Genomic DNA, 17,289 nt, shown 5'->3' on the forward strand with positions numbered 1-17,289 from the left:
CCATTATTTCAAAATATTCTACAAACTACAACGACATTGCAGCTGTAGAACATATATGTGAACGTTTCTGCTGATTGTGGACTTTGAATTCAACACTAAATTGCAACAACCTCCAATATATGTCAATATGTGTAAATCAGTGTATTAGTGTAGATCAAGTGGAGAAAGAAAGCGACATTTAGATTCCAGGAATGGTTTGGGATTTCTGCAGTATCAGGGGTAGGAATTCAGTTAGACTAGTTCACTGACCCTCTTTTAGTTCTAAAGTTCATCGGTATTTTACACAATCAAAAATAGAGAATTGGGACTGAGCTGCCTTAAGTTTTACCTTGTCTGTCGTTTTGTTTTTGTTTTTGTTTTTCCTGTAAAGACTGAGTCATCGCTTCCCATGGTCCTGTCTGGTATCACTGGCATCTTCTGTTGGATTTCTTGCGCTAATAGATCATATGTAACACTCTTGAATGGGATGATGCTCTAACTTAGCATTGGTGTTGCTAGAATTGCTGAGATTGCATGTTATTAAAGATAGCACACCGAATGTTGGTCGAATTACTTTCACCGTCGTTTTTCACGATGATGATTCTTCTGCAAAATGTTAGTACAATTTGATCGCATGCCACATAAAGACTGATAAGATTTGACAGCTCATGTTAAGGCTGGTAATAGACCAATGTTTCTCATGTGTTGTGTCTGTCAAGATAAAACGCTGATTTCAGCATTCCAAAATATTTTACTAAATTCCATTGAGAAAGACAATCAGTTCAAAAGTAATACCGAAACATGCTAAAGAATGAACATGAAACTAACATATGGGCTATTCTGTATGGATTGAAATGGTTTGATTTGAATAAAGAGAATGTGAGTTGTAAATAGAACGGGGTGGGGCCTAAAGATCATTGTCCCACTTTGCAGCAACTGTGTAAGTATTAAACAGTCACATGTGTGAAATATAAGGAAGTTAGGAAAGTGTCCAGTATTTCTGCAGAGATAAATCTATTGAAGTTTGAAATGTTGTGGTATTTGATCAGCAGCTTGTGGACTTTCGCACCTGAATCAGTTCTAAAATATACTGTGCAATGAAGAATTCAGTTCTAGCTAAAGAAAGCGGGTCCATGTTCTGTTTAGCAAGCCGTTATCGAAAAGGACATTAGAACAATTATTTTCAACCTAAAATGTTCAATAACTTATAAGATTTTTTTTTAATGCTTAACATTGTATATTTCTTTAAGGAGATTCAGTAGAACGAAGACTGATTTCCGCGATCCTTCTTTACTAAGTACCAGCTCGCAAGTTGTAAGGCCCCGTTGTCTGTACTCTCTCTTAGAAACGGAAATGGACTTTAGATCAGGTAAATATTAATTCCCTGGATTTCTAATAATATTATTTATTACATTATTTATTTTGCAGAAGTTATCTCAACATTGCCAATTCCGCACTGAAGTCGTGTTTGTTACGAAGAGCAAGCAGATTAAAGGGGGAAAGGCTTTTTGTTCCTTAAGATTTCTAAATTCAAGCGCTCATATGAAGCGCCTTGGGACGTTTTTGCCTCGTTAAAGGTGCTACATAAATGCAGTTGTTGTTGTTGTACATATTAGAGCAGCCAGCTGTAGATGTCAATCAAAAAAAGGGAACCGGAAGTCATGCTCAGCTGAAAGGGTTCTGTAAAATATTTGAAATACATACATAAACACCCATGCACACATCACAGACAGTTTTACAAATATATAGAGAGATGCCCGCGTGCACAAGGACTGCTATTTAAAGGCAGAAACACACCCACCTATACAAGCACACAGGCACCGAGACAAACATATACAGGTGCGCAAGGGGATGTTGGAAAACATCTTTACACAAAGGGCGGTTAGAATTTCGAATCTTCTGTCAGAGCTTGTTGAAGCAGAGTCCATGCTGTTTTAAAGGGGAATTAGACAATTGCTTGTAAAAGAGGAATATTATTACAATGTTGGGGAGCGGGGTTAGACGAGATGGCGCAGGCGGAGAGAAAAAGCGCAAATTGATGGGTGGAACAGTCTGTTTCTGTGCCGCAACATTCTACGATTTTATACTATTTTGTTGTCCATCGACAACAAAACAAATCTCTTTCTGAAAAAAACCTGATTAGCTGAATAAGCGAGTGGGATTTGTATTTGCCTGAGATCAAATTTGCTGCAATTCTCATCATTGAAGTCGGTTTAACACGTTCTACTGTTTAAAGCCCAGGGTTGAATGAAAACAGGTTTCTTTTGGCGGTCCCACAGATTACGGAGGTCAGATACTATCAACGGTGTTAATGGACGCCTAGCTTTCGCCAATTATTTTTTAAGAAACTTTCCACTAATTGTCCCCCTTTTTCTTAACCTAGGCGTCAGTTTCAAGTATTCCACCTGCAATGTTAAACAGTGAAGCAATTCCTGATCCACCAATTCACTTGGTTCAGAAAGGGCTCTGAAGTGACAGGGAGAATATTTATTTACTGTGGATGTATGAAGAAGTGTTTGAAGTTACAGTATTTTCTGTTCCTTATTTCTGGTGTTCAGTCTTCATGTTAGTCAATGATGAATTACAGTTAACCAGCCAGTCATTTGATCGACCGGAAACGACAACGTTGTCATGAAACAGATCAAAATAGGAACGTTTTGAGTTAACTAGTCAGCGGAGGAAGTTACACGTATTTCTTTGTAGTTCTGAATTCGTTTAGAGACCATGAAAAAGGCCGAGAGAAGTGTTCTTTGATGCATTAATATTGTAACCAGTTCGATTTGCTTTGAATGTTATCTGTAGAATGTGTGATAATAAAAAAGTCATTACTAATAATGTCCTTCATATCCGAACTCTACTGCCCGAACGGTTGTTTTATGGGTTGGAAAGCAAATTGAATAAACCGACCGGTGTGCAATTTCATGTCTTCAGAGAATGAAAGTATATTTCTTGAGATAGGAGTTGGAGTATGATGCAGTTAAAGGAGAGTGAGCCAAGTATTCGACTGGTTACCGGCGTCCTGGCACAAACAATATAATTTGAAACAGGATAAAATGACATTACTGTTGTGGGGGGGGGGGGGGGGGGAAGAATTGCTCTGGTGGCTACATGTCGTTCCTTTTGAATATATTGACGATTTCGCTAATTCTTCTTCCGTATGGGTAGTGTTTGCACCAATCGAAATGTTCTTGCACTTGGAAGTGAGATTTAGGGGTTGACATTGTGCATGAAATTAGATTAAAATAGAACAAAAACGGCATATATAGTGTATTGTCATTGTGGATGTAATTTTGAGGCGTTCACAGGAAGTACGTCAATGTTTACAATTGTGTTTACCAGATTCTGCGTTTTTATCAATGCCAAATTACATTGTTTGCATTCAGACACTTGATATGTGTTGTCACAATCATGTAATTCAAGAATAAATTTAAGTCCGTGTAATACGTGTTCGGAAATATAGTACACAGAGTCACATTGAAGCCGCTTTAATCAGCCACTAAATTAGGAGAGTAACAAAATAATGGGTGGGACGCAGTGTCTGGATCTACTCCGAGGGTGGATGAGGTGGGTAGCTACCATTAACCAGTTCAGCAGCAAAAGTGATATTTATTATAAAGAAATGATCGAAATTTCACAAGACCTTTTATCTATCATAAAATAAACACTGTACATAACCGAATATTTATATGAATTAGTTGGACAATAAATATCTGAAATGGACAAAAAATTCACGTGTAAAAAGCACAATTTATGAATCATTTTTATCTTACCTACATTTACATTGAAAACACTTACAATACCTAATCAAAAGGAAAGTAGAGACTGGTATCCAGATCAAGCCCCGTCATTTTTACACTAATAAGAAATACTAATTACAAAAGTATCCTGTACATAAAAAATCGATAAAATTTCAGAACTTTCAAGGAAAATAGACAAGTAAAGCGCCTAGCGTTTGTTTAGCTTCAGAAGTTGCAGTTTGGAGTATATGTATATATATATTATATATATACTCTAATTCAGGCATCGTTTGTGCATCAGTTGCTACAAGAATCTGTTTTCCTCTCATTTTTAAAACTTATAAACAGACAGCTTATATCTGTGCCTCTAAAATGGAAAACAAAATGAAAATAGACCTGGTACAGTGCAAATTTTCGCCACTCTAATATAACTGACTGGCTACAAGCTATAAAGCACATTCTCACCCTCATGTCTTATGATGGGAGTGGGGTGGGGTGGGGGGTGGGCGTGGCGGGGGGAGCGGGATTACCTGAACTGACATTATTTGGTAAACTAATGGACCCTAATGGCAGACTCGAAGTGGTGCAGCTTTGTACACACTCATTGTAAGTGCCATCAAGCTGCATGATTTCTATTTTATCGGATATTGTTTCAGATTGAACCGTGGAAGACAAAGCAAAATTGTGTTAGAATGACTTTAATGTAGCCATCCCCATCTGTCGACTCCAGTATGGTTGATGTTTATATATATATATAATATTACTCTATTGGCAAACAAAAGGGCCAACTTCGGAGCACCTGACCCCCAGTGGGGTCAATTCAACCGACCATATTTTAAGATATTGGCTTCATTATGACAAAGAGTTTTAGCGTCCGTGTGAAGTTTGCAGCCAGAGTCACGAATTTTCACAGTTCAGTTTATGTTTGAAAGCGCTCGTTTCAAACAGTGGCGGGTACTTATTCCAGCAGAATTTGGCTCCATTTTACAACAGCAGAACCACCCCACACCCCCCCCGCCGCTCGAGTTCAACAGCAACAAGCGGTTCACACACTTGCATACAGTACAGCAGATCATACTTGTTTTGAGTCTAACACAAATAAAAACACAGATGTACCACTGGTATAAGACACACACTGATTGTCTCTCAGAACTACATATGGACCCCTTATAAACATTTTTTTAAATAAAGTAGTGCATCTGTGACAACCAATCGCACAATTCACACAGCCCTGATGGTCCTTTTTGTTTTTAAATGCCAACCTAAAAGATGGCTAAAATTGGAATGATCACAAGTATTGTCCTGTCCATTCCAAAGGGTTTAACCAGAGGGTTGGCTACAAGAACTGGAATGATGACAAGTTCTGTGCTCTCCATTCCAAAGGTTTAACATTGGAATGATTTGTCCAGTTTCAAAGAGAGTCCCAGTACTTCACAAAACTTGGAACTTCCACGAAGACGTTTGATCTTTGTAATCCAAGCAGTCAGCGTTGAAGTTGAGTTTCCAGGAAGCTGTCTGGTCTTTATAATCCAAGCAATCGGTGGAGTTAAAGCCTAATCCGCCGGTTGGGTAGCCCTGGGCAGAGAGGGAGGCCGGAGACTGGTTGAGGTGGCCGGCGGTGACCGCGTTGGTGCCCATGGGACTGAGCGCCGTCCCTGGGGCGGGGAGTTGGTGATGCATCGGGGACAGGTACGAGCCGCAGTCCATTCCCCCGAAGTAGGACGTGGATCCGGCGTAACCCTGCGTGTAACCCGAGGCCTGGGTGTAAGTCATGGGGTAGGAACGCTGCATGCACGACGAGGAGGTGGAGAGGCAATCGGGGGCGATCGGAGAGATGGACGCGGGGCTCCATATCGACACCGGGGCGCTGCTGCTCGATATGGCCGTCACCGAGGTGCTGGAGGGCGGCGTGAACTGGCCGCTCGCCCCGCTCTCCGAGCTCGGCTCCCGGGAAGGGGAGCTCTTCTTCTTCGTCGGTCGAACTTTATGCTGCCCTCCATTCTGCTGCTGCTGCTGTTGTTGGCGGCATTTTGCTCGACGATTTTTGAACCAAACCTTAAAAAACAAGAAAATTAATTAAACCGCAACAAAAAATACAAACATTCTAACTTGAAACCAACGCAAAATTAATGCGTTTTAAAAGTGCCTGCATACTTTAGAATGGTCGCAACAAAACCGTGAAATACATGATGAAATATGATTTCATATAATAAATAGGCTTGTTTGTGTTTACACAATAACTGCAGTTGGAATAACTGCTTCCATTCTGTTTGATAAACAGTTTTTGTTCCCAATATTATTCTTCATAAGGAAAATCTACAATGAACTTTTTGGTGGATCTTGTACGGTCTCTTTCTTCAGTTTCCCCTTTCTTACGTAAAGTCACAGGAGGAAAAACATATATTTTGTTCTTGTAAAACTTTACACTGAAGTAACATGTTTAATTTTACAGGCTGAAATCCTACAACACAGTCTTTGTCTTTTAAAATAATCTCAATGAGTTTACGGCCTTTCACCATCAATCCCTTTCAGAAAAGCACAGAGCAGGTTCCCAGCAGCCGGCTCGCTGTGGGCTATGAACTCGTTTCCCGGCACAGCCTCCGACCCTCTTAAACATTCTCTACCTCATCCCATGTTGACCCCCCTCCCTCCTCAGCTAGCGGGATTCGCGCGTTCTCACGATCTGGAGCTTCGGTCATGTTTCTGGGAAATAAATGTTTTGCTGCCTGCTGCTCACCTGGACTCTGGATTCGGGCAGGTTGATTTTGAGAGCCACCTCTTCCCTCATGAAGATATCCGGATAGCGAGTCTTAGCGAAAAGCGCCTCCAGGACATCCAGCTGGGCTCGGGTAAATGTGGTTCTCTCGCGCCGCTGCTTCCGCGGAGTAGCTTTAAACATAAAACAAGACGGCCCTTCAACAAATCGGAACTTCAGTGTAAACACAAGGAAAAATACAAAGTTACAGTCCAAGGCGTAACGCCTTATATTTCATTTCCTTTCCAAAACTAAAGCTATTCTCACTTTCATGTGTGCCCCTGCCAGTAACATCGAAGGATTCGGTCAGTCGCTGTTAAAACGCGGAAAAGTTTCACACTGGCAGAATTATCTCGGACAAAGTTTTATGTCGCGACGAAACATTTTTTAAGAAAGAGGATGGAACGTGAGATCGTTTCTGCTGCCCAGGATTTTACCGATAATTTCATTTAAATAATGAACGCACTGAAATACCTTCCAAAGAGTCGTCAGATTTTCTTTGACACTAAATGTCAAGATGAACTCTTTGTCAGATCCTGAAGTCTGCTTTCAGCGACTGAAAGTATAAGATAAAGCAATACTTACAGGGGTAGCCGACTGAAGGGTGAAGCAGATCCATGCCCGATGTAGTGAGGCTCAGCCCATTCACTGTGTATGGAGGTTGCTTGAGATACGACATCATGCTAAAGTTGGTTTGAATAGCAAATTTGCGATAAATTAAAAAAAAACGCGGAGTCCGTTTCCTTGGGTCCTCGAATGACTTTGCAGAAAGGCCTCGGTTTAAACCTATTCACAGAGTAAAAGAACGTGGTGAGAGGAGGGATCCAGAGGAGCTGTTGTATCTCTGATCACTGGAAAGTATCTGATCCCTCAATAGATCCCAGCCTGTCTCTTTAAAGCATCCGGGGACCCCCAGCTGCCTCTTGGACCAAGGGATGCTGACCAGATAAATATGTCCCAAAAACGTGCTACACCCATTCTTATAGCACGCCTTCCATACAACAAAAAAACAAATGCTTCAAATGCACACATCGCATTGTTAGCATTGCAATTTGCATAGATCCCATTCGTTAGCACCAATCTGTTATCACGCTAATTGGCTCAAACAAAACTTGATTGGGACCATTTGCAGAGACAATGGACTTGCTGGCCCGGGAGAAAAAAATCGGCAAACTATTGACAACAAAGACTTTATAGAGAGAAAAAAACAAAGGCATGGTGTAAAAAAATGGTTCCTGTGCACGATTTGCAACCGGACGCTGGGGAAGTTTTCAGTTTTATTTTATGTGTTTTACAAACGAAAGTTGAGACTGTTTCTAAACTAGGATATGTTAGAATTTTGAGCAGGGAGACACTATTTTATAAGATGCAACACGTATTTTTACCGAATGGGCGAGCTGGGTATCTAGATTTCGGGGTACAGCAAAGGTAGCGTTGTGCCTGTTGACTCTACGTGTGTCCAGAACGAATGAGGCAAAACAAACAAGTAATCAATTCTCAATCAGAAAAACACCGGGAAAGCAAAACTATTTGCGCCCAATTGTATTGCACCTGAACGTAAAATCCACCATTATTTAATGAAGAGCTTAGTGCCCAGATTACACATACAGGAGCCAGATTCCCTTGTTGATTGTACAACTTTGCACTTTGTCTCTGGTCTAACATTGTTTAGCGCGGAAGTCACGTATTGTCACCTGATTACGTGCCCAAGAAATACCAGATAAAACCCCCGCATCCCAACGATGTTGAAAATATTTTACTTGACTTTAAAATAAAGTAGCGGTGCCTCATTTGTGTTTTACATCTCACTTTACAAGACGATGTTTAACAAGGGTGAGCACACCTTCAAAATGGCGGAGGTGGGGGTTGCGATGACAAACTTTGATCAAAACAAGGCAGTCTATTCAGTTAACACTGACCTGTTAAATATACCAAGAAGAGTGAAAAAACAATCTTTTACTGGATCAACCCCGCATTAAAAGCTGCATCGTGCTGCAACCAGTGTGTAAAAAACGCGTTCCCAGCGCTGCAGTCTCAGCAACATTACCCTTGCCGCAGTCCAAGACTTCAGCCCGATATCTTGACCCAATACTTAATCATTTATGGAGCTATTCTCCGATTGCTACTATTAAGCAAAAATAAAACGGGTAGAAGAATCTTCTTCTTCAATTTCAAGTACAAGCTCTTACCTACAAAAAAATCTACTCCAACAGCCAGTCGAACAAAATTGATTGCAAGTTGCAGCCTCCCTTCTCCGCCCGATCCCACTGCCCCTACCTGCAAGGCTGAAGCGAGAGGGAAATTGCTTCTCCTCGCGGCTGATAGGAAAGTGCGGCCAGTTATATAGAGAGCGGTTCGAGTCTGTCGGCTTCCCAGCACAATCTGTCACTTTTTGAAAGAATCCTATCTACCAGTTGCTCGGCATTCGGTCGATCGTAATTACCCCGCCGAGCATGCGGCCGAGAATTAATTATAATAAATGTTTTCTTGATAAATTAACGAGATAATCCGGGTGGCACACGTTCCTTAATTACAGGACGCTGCAAAAACTGGGATGGCGAAGAACGCTTTCTCCCCCCATCCCTGCAGCATTTGTTCTGATTAATTTTCTGCTTGATGGAAATGAAACAAAGCTATAGAGTCGAACTGTGTTTATTAAAAAAAAACATCATTAACCTCTTATAGGGCTCGGCCCTACAACTTTGAGACTCGTGGGACTTCTCTAAACAACTAACACACACTTTAATATTTGATACAGTATTTGACACATTGGGTTTGATCTGCAGCGTGTAAAGGCTGCTGCTCTACAAAAATTAAAAAGTAACATATTAACAGGACGGCTGGTAAGTTATTTATTTTACATTGCATCGAATTCTTTCCCCACCACCGCCTAGTTTATATACAATGCAAAATAATGAATACTTTTATATATTATATTTGATGTTAATTGTTCTTATTTAAAACGAGCGTTAAATGTACGCTATCTTTGCTTTGTACTTGCCCGCAAGTTTAGAAACTTGTTCAGGGAATGCAGTTTGATGGAGTTTGACTTTCACATCCAGGACAGGCTGACGAGGTGTGAGTGACTCCGTAAATCACAGCAGCCGCGCAAATGGAGTGAACGGTGTCCTACATGTCTGCAGTTTAATATGTACATGTAAACCGAAACTGCAGAGCGACAGACTTTCCCACTTGAGAACTCTGTGCATAACCAGTTTAACAAGACTCTGCGATGAAGGTGTGGAATATGACATTTAAATCGTTATGTATATTTGTTCTAAGAATAAAGTGATATAACTGATCCAACCGTTTGAACTTCATCAGTAAGCCAGATAAATACTAAAAAGTGTTAAAAATGTTATAACATCAATTATCTCAACTGAGTCTAACATTAAGAGGAAATTAAATGTTAATTATAAAAATATTGGTTTTAAGTTCAAACATTTAAATGTTGTACTCGTACGTAAAGGAAGAATCACACTAATAGCCACGCTGACCGCTTGTTCAGTAAATGTTTAAACTTTAGCAGCCAAAGCTCGATTTTTTTGTTTCAAAGCCTTCTTTATAATTCAAGAAAATATCCCGTACTAATTAAAAACTAATTTCTTTATATAGGGAAACTGCGGGATCTTTAATCGCAAATACTTTATTGTAAATGTACAAGTGATCATTTTAAAGAAAGGACAAGGTCGATTAAACTTTTATTAGTGTTCAAGCGCCTCCGTAGCTAAGGCGAACCATGAAATAGTTCGTTGTATTTTGCACATTTACTGAACTATATTATTATTTGGCTGGAAAGTTTGTTAGAAACTCTAATCTTAAGGCCCTTTTTTCTTTACTATCCTAAATTTGAACACATTTTGAATGTACCGATTCGCAGTGAACATATTCCGACTGTTTTATATTCAAGTCTAGAATTTGAGCGGAAACCAGTCCAGGTTTTGTCTAGAGAAGTCTCTTCTCGGTTGACTATTGATCCGACCCTCTGCTAGAAAAGCTGTTCGTCAATAATTGGGAAGCGATCGATTTCATTCCAGTTTATTTGAACTGATAAATCATTGACAATAAACATCTGCAGCCCAGCACTTCGCAAATGAGGAGGTGATTGCAGGGGCAGATCAACGATATCAAGAGGGGAAAAAAATCGAGAGAAATCCACGCCTCCTCAATTATCCCTATGTTTGAACATTCATTGGGACGGGGGAAATTCACTGGGATTCAGCAGCAAGCCCAACACACACAAGAGAAAACAGAGTTTCGGCTCAATTCACACACGAATGGGGAAACTGACAATTGCAACACATTTATTTGAGACTATTAAACCATCAGACAACACGAAATGCAAAACACAGAGCGAGATCTTAACCGAACTTGCATATTTCAAGCTGCGAGTTCTCTCCCCCCCCCCCCCCCCACAAAACTCAAAGTGTATATAAAAAAAACACCAAGATTCGGGACTAGCTACAACCACTTTTGGACCAAGCAGAACCATTATCAGCAATCCGAATAAACGAAAACTGTTCGCATGCACGAATAACAATATCAAACGGTTTTCACCCAGGGTGGGTATGTTCGCAGGTTTTGTCTTCTATAAAAGGTCTTAAGCTGTGCTCGAAATCAAATCCCCAATTCGGTATAAAAACAATAACCCCCATTCACGATCAACGAAGAAGACTAATTTGTATTTTTTTTACCTGTTTTACTGTGCCCAGGTCGAAGTGAAACACCAAAAAATCAGGCTTCCACGTTCCTGACGGCCTTTGTCCCTGAAAACAAATATAAAAGAAATAGGTTAGAAGTCTTGAGATTATCGATTCGGAAAATCTTTTCGCATAAAATTGCTCCAACATCAGCCAGATAAGACAAAGTATTTCGATTTTAAGAAGAAGATGAATGAACCTGTTTAAAGCAGGTATGTGTTGTTTGGGAGTGGAAAATGGTTGAGATTGCTGAGTTGTGCTGGTCTCTCTCTCTCTCTCTCTCCTTTCTCTGAGACTTGCTGAGAAAGCGCCTCTCTGGTAACTTTTTGACGCAAACTCCGCAGCCAATAGCAAAGAGAGAATGATTGACACATCTCAGTAGAACCAGGGAGAAAATAACACGCAGCAGGAAGAGAGAAACCCTGCTCCAAGGGGGAAAACAGGGAGAAGTAACCCAAAGCAGAAAATTTAAAAAAAACAAGCAATGGGAGTGAAAATCCAACATCACTGAGCAGAGCAAGAGAGAGAAATAAAGAACACACGTTGGAAGTATCCGCATTAAACGGCCAGAATAACATGGAGACCAGCGAAGATAGTCTAGGATTAAAATAAATATAATTTAAACAGGACACATTAAAGGGCAATTCGGGACTAAGTCAAGAAGACAGATGGACAAATAAGAATAATTCAGAAGGTTATGGAAAAGGGAAACAAAGCATAAAAATCACAACTATCGAGAGAGGGGAGGGAGAGAGAGAGAGAGAATAATCATCAAGGTATTAAGCAGGAGAACAGAGGGAGCAATCAGGTTAGTGATTTTGAGCTGAACCAGCAAGAGCAAGGAATCTCGATAAGAATAAACCAGAGTTGCATCAGCAAGAATGACAGTGAGAAAGTATTAAGTAGAATAATTTTGCATAGCTGGCGCAGAAAAACAAATCCGGCTACAACTGTCATAGGGCCAGAGAACAACCAGTGATGAACCAGAGTATGAAGAATTCATAGATATACAGGGAACTATGCAACAGAAGGTAAGAAAACATAATTTAATATCAACAAAGAGACAGACTAGCTCCAGGGACAACACATATTAACCAACATATAACAGTGATCATTATTCAAAGAAAGTTACATTGCAGTAAATCAGGGATTGCTAGGTAGGTAGAGTGATAGATAGATAAATAGATAGAAAGAAGGTTGAAATAACTCCGCTCCAATTAAATGAGTTTTATCAGTATGATTAACCTGTGCCCTATGATACAACTTACGTGCTTTGAAGCAGAAATAACCTTTATAGAAATAAGAATAGCAGGCCTAGCACACGTGGAGAATAAAGACACTTCAAAATCAGACCAAGAATAAATTAGCGGCACTGGAAAGGAGAATAGCAACACTCTAGGTCGATTAACTCTAGCGGGACAGACCATTTTCATTTCGCTGTCCTGTTATCGTATATCTGGATCTGCGTGCGGCATTTTATTGCACCTCACTTGCCGTGTCCATGTTTGATAAATAACTATAGCAAAGGGGCCCAAATATTGCCTGGTACAAAACAAGATTTTAATATACGCACGTTAAAAGGTCGCAGATATGTCAATAGTAAATAAGCTGAATTCTTGAAGAATGAAGACAGGTGACTAAATGTTGTAATTGTGAATAAAAGAGAAACTTTTTGGTTGCTTATATAGCGCAATTGGTGCACACGCCGAGAGATCAGAGACTGCACAAGGAATGTCAGAAAGAGGCATATGGATAACCCAAACAGAGAACTAGTACATGGGAAACTGGTGGAAGTGTTTGTCTATATTGAGACTCGTCCTATCCAAATCTCCAAATACCCAGCTCTGCAAAGGGTGTTACCAATTTGTGGACAGCACCGTTTCTAAATGTTATGTATAATACCACGGTCCATCATATACAGCAATAATATAGCTTTAGGTACTTAAAAACACACGACTCAAAAGGAATCATAAGATCAGATTTTATCAGCTTCCTTAACTCAATATGCGAAATACTCTGAGATCCTGGAGGCTATCAACAAAAGAACACACAGCTCTACAACTCTCAGGGCCAACAGATGTGTTAAAATAGGAGCTTCTCCGGCAAACAATTTAGGATATTGTGGTAGGGACAATTAAAAGAAATAACAAATGGATTGAAATGCACTCATTGCAAAGTTAAGAGTAATGGATATTAGGGAAACAAGAATGACAAAAGCCACTAATTCAACTAAGCAGCAACTGATACCAGGAAAGCTCCCCTCCCCTACCACCCCCAGTTTTGCTTTTACACAGTTTCTACTGTTATGCTGCTATGCTAATGAAATTGTTGTGAAGTTCTGAGGATATTGGAGGAGCCGCATCGTCTATTTTTACAAACTATAAAAGCACAACAGCGCCACACTGGTCAAAACCACTTTAGATGGCCCGAGCCAAATGCAAATGGAAAGAACAAAAACTTGGTACTTTCCTAATTGGAAACTTCGCTGGAGCCATGTTTCAGAAGAGATTTACCGTTTAATGTTTACCTCTAATGTCCGTATCCAATTCCTTACGAACACAGTAACACACCAGAGCACAAATCACATACCAACGAGATTCACAGAGTAATATTACATGGCAGTCAGAAAGCACAATATTGGGAAACGTGAAATACGTAAAACAACAGAAGTCAATATACTTCTGTCTGGATCGTTGGTGTATATTGTAAGAACTGGGAAATGGTTTGTTGCACATGTGTTGTCGTATTACATTCATTCCAGTATGTTCTACATTTACTGACTTTGTGATCTTATTTTATAAAAGCCGCGAGGTGTTAAGGGGAACGTCAGCCAGCGCGGTCTATATCGAAATTCTGTTTATTGTCTATATGGATAGTTATTGCCTTTTATCGAAACGATTTATAATCCAATTTAGCATATATTTATCATTTTTTTCTTTGCCCGAACCATTCACGTCCCTATCCCAATTAGCTGTGAATTTTAGCAAAAGCTACAAAGTGACTGGAAGTAGTCTCTAAAATGGTCGTTGGCTTTTGCTGTGTGCTGTATATACCACAGCAGTCATTCTGTCAGGGCTGGAAAAATGTCCCAATAAGAAGCTTCGTAAATACCTTTAGATACTATTATATTTGAATATATGTTTGTAGTTTTGCACCTTTAAAGATCCCCGCACGATAAGTCGCCTCCTACTCCACACTGTTCGTTTTGGGATGCGACGGATCACATTGGGATCCTTTATACTTTCAGCTGATTTATTTATTTAAACAAAGTACAACCCTTTCGTCACCACATGAAAGGTAATGCAAAGATAACTTTTATTTGAAATGCATTATCTTTTTTTGTTTTGATTGAAATTATTGACATTGAGACAAATAAAAGCTGGAATCTTTATAAAAAGTTTTAAGTTGTTGGGATGTTTCCTCAGATTTCTATGTCAGTGAGGTCCTCAGTACACGTTTTCTTTGTAAAACTGTAAACCGAATCATCTGAAATCTGCTGGGTTTTTATTTCTTACCTTTTAATTTTAAGGTCTTCATTTATTTTTTGACTTAAAGCTTTAACAATTAGGTTATAAAAGGAATAGGCTAAAACGTAAAAGGGCGGTTTTTCATATCGGTAACATCATAGCCGATTTAAGTGTATTCATGTTAAATTATAGTAGAAAGCTTAACTATGTATTTTTCTTACGGATTAGTGGCCAGGTTAAATGAAGACACTCCTGTGGCAGTATTAGATCATTGATCACCTTTAAACCAGGCTTTGAGCTATGCAGTGTATCCTAAAGTGTTTTAGATAGATTGTATCTTCTAAAAAAATAAATTGAATTCTAGTTTCCGTGAGCGTTCTAATATTGTATTAATGAGTAATAGAGAAGTTCCAATGTTAGTTACATGGCTGCGGGTGCTTTACTTTCTGAGTAATGGATCTGATTGACTGCTTATGTTAATGTCCTAGGTGTCAGCAAACTCAGTGTGTTGGCAAAGTGTGCATTAAAATAAAACTAGGAAAGAAAATCTGAACCTGGATGCTATGGAACTATTTTAAACGAATCTTAAAATGATTATTATGGGATGATCTGTGCATGTTAAAACGTTGCAAATTACTGAGCACGTATAAATATCTACTGAAATATGTATGTCTACCAGACAATATTGTATTATACCAAACTTTTATGTCGATGCAGCACGCGGTATTTGGCGGCTGATCTTACACTAGCATTTGGATACTGATCAGATTAGTATTTTTTGTACAAAACAATATTACAAAATAGCAACTAACTGGTAATATGGAATGAAAAGATGTCGTTTTACCCGGTTTCTTACACCCAGTCAATTGCCATCAATTGCAGTTCAGCTGATGATTTACTCTTGCAGTTGTTAATCTCCTGTCCCACATTAAATAAAATTGATAGTTCCGTTGCTGAATAGATCCGATCACATTTGCACAGCGCCTTTTATATCGTGGTCAAGATGTTTAGAGAGACTGCACTTCCTGAACTTGAGAAAAGTAGGAGGAGTCGTATAAATCAATGAAAATCTGGATAGTTTAATGTCTAAAAGCTATCACCTCACCGGCGGCCAAAATAAGAGCTCAAGGAACGTAAATTCATCGAACAGCGTTTGATCGGAAGCATTAAAACCGATTAAGTCGGGATCATTTTTTTGCTGCAGTAATGGTGCGGACATTTTTCTAAGTTAATTAGTACAAGTATCTGACACGTTTTAATTAGCAGAAAAAACTCCCACCTCACCTGGAGCGAAAAGAAGAAAGTCTTCAACTGTGAGATTCATTCCCCAAATTTCACAGGAATATTTCGAAAAACAATCATCAAGGAAAAAAACCAGAATAAATAAGGGGGGTTCGCGGTGTTGTCCTGTATTACTGCATAACATAGGAGCTGTAGGTAGGGGCTCGGGGGCATCAGCTGCCAGGAGGCATTTTCATTGCTTTTAATCGGGATAAAGTTGTGTTGTGAACAGCGCGGCGCTGCAATCAGCCACTGACTCAGCTCTGGAGCAGATGCCTGTTTTCCAAATTATACAATTTAATCCCTTCACAGCAGCGGGCTGCCAACACAAAAAAGAACGAAACACGAGCTCAGTGGAAAAATAGCAATCTAAACCAGATCCAAGTGCGAGTATGTGAGAGAGGGAGGGAGGGGAGAGAGACTATCTGTGTGCGTCTACTTCATACTCGTACTTTCTGCAACCTTATCACCTTTTGCCAATTTCATTCTCGTGCTTTGCCAGTTTCTCATATCCAGGACTCTTGCCTGCACTGTTGTTATTCTTGTTCTTTTTTTAAACAAGTTAACTCCTTCGAGGCGAGGTGCCGCTTCCCAGACACCTCCTTAACGATTTTAGACCAATTGCATGCATTCATACTCAATTAATCGGCGATCTCGATGAAGTTGGAGATTTGTAAATTGGGCCATCAGTAAAACGTTGTTACATTTAAAAATTATTAATAATACATGAACGGAATAACTGCAAAAAACAGCTTGCGCCTGCACCTTATTTAACAAAAGCAAAATACAGCGGATGCTGGAAATCTGAAATAAAACCAGACAATGCTGGAAATACTCAGCAGGCCAGGCAGCATCTGTGGGGAAAGAGTCGACATTTCAGGTCGTTAACCTTTGAAAGGTCATCGGCCTGAAACGTTAACTCTGTTTCTCTCTCCACAGATGCTACCCGACCTGCTGAGTATTTCCAGCGTTTTCTGGTTTTATTGCATCTTATTTTGTGTTATAAAATGTGTAGGAAACGAATACCATTTTTGTGAGCTATACTTTATTTATTGTTTTAAGAATCTAGACCAGAAATCCGCCACAAGTTTAAAATGTCAGATTGGGCAGTGTTACTTTAAATAAACAATATAGCATTTGAACAGAATCCACTCATTCTCGCGGCCTATGATGACTGGGCCAGAAATAATTTATTTTTTGTAACACCCGAAAATGTCCAGCTGTTGGTTGCCGTTTGTGCTGTTTTTTTTCCTGATTGTGGTATTGTATTTAATCGTAGCACATGCAAATATTTAGCATCATACACCACAGGCTGATTAGGCTGGAATTTTACTACTAAAGGTGGGAAATGAATGTAACTCACTTTTGAC

General features: G+C 39.6%; 1 protein-coding gene across 2 annotated transcripts; it reads right to left on the reverse strand.

Annotated features, from left to right (window-relative positions):
* Positions 1 to 3,410: 3,410 nt before the first annotated feature.
* On the reverse strand, positions 3,411 to 15,806 carry otx2b (orthodenticle homeobox 2b). 2 transcript variants are annotated; one of them, XM_086003253.1, is made up of 5 exons: positions 15,483 to 15,806; positions 11,166 to 11,237; positions 7,057 to 7,257; positions 6,454 to 6,605; positions 3,411 to 5,771 (listed from the first exon to the last, which is right to left on the reverse strand). In XM_086003253.1, the coding sequence occupies exons 3-5, from the start codon at positions 7,151 to 7,153 to the stop codon at positions 5,148 to 5,150; spliced, it is 873 nt and encodes a 290-aa protein (XP_085859379.1). In that variant the 5' UTR covers positions 7,154 to 7,257; positions 11,166 to 11,237; positions 15,483 to 15,806; the 3' UTR covers positions 3,411 to 5,147. The 2 variants fall into 2 exon arrangements, with proteins under 2 accessions (XP_085859379.1, XP_085859378.1); XM_086003252.1 differs by lacking the exon at positions 15,483 to 15,806 and adding an exon at positions 11,371 to 11,625.
* Positions 15,807 to 17,289: the final 1,483 nt, after the last annotated feature.

Source organism: Somniosus microcephalus, chromosome 12, assembly GCF_052327205.1.
Source record: "Somniosus microcephalus isolate GS21.2 chromosome 12, FLI_Smic_1.0, whole genome shotgun sequence".
Taxonomy (NCBI): Eukaryota; Metazoa; Chordata; class Chondrichthyes; order Squaliformes; family Somniosidae; genus Somniosus; species Somniosus microcephalus.

Excerpts from the sequence above, each read along its gene's own strand:
- otx2b (XM_086003253.1), bottom strand. The coding sequence starts at position 7,153 with ATGATGTCGTATCTCAAGCAACCTCCATACACAGTGAATGGGCTGAGC. Across the intron at positions 6,606-7,056 it reads CCCTTCAGTCGGCTACCCCT|CTACTCCGCGGAAGCAGCGG; the intron begins GTAAGTATTGCT and ends TTATGTTTAAAG. Across the intron at positions 5,772-6,453 it reads TGCCCGAATCCAGAGTCCAG|GTTTGGTTCAAAAATCGTCG; the intron begins GTGAGCAGCAGG and ends TTGTTTTTTAAG.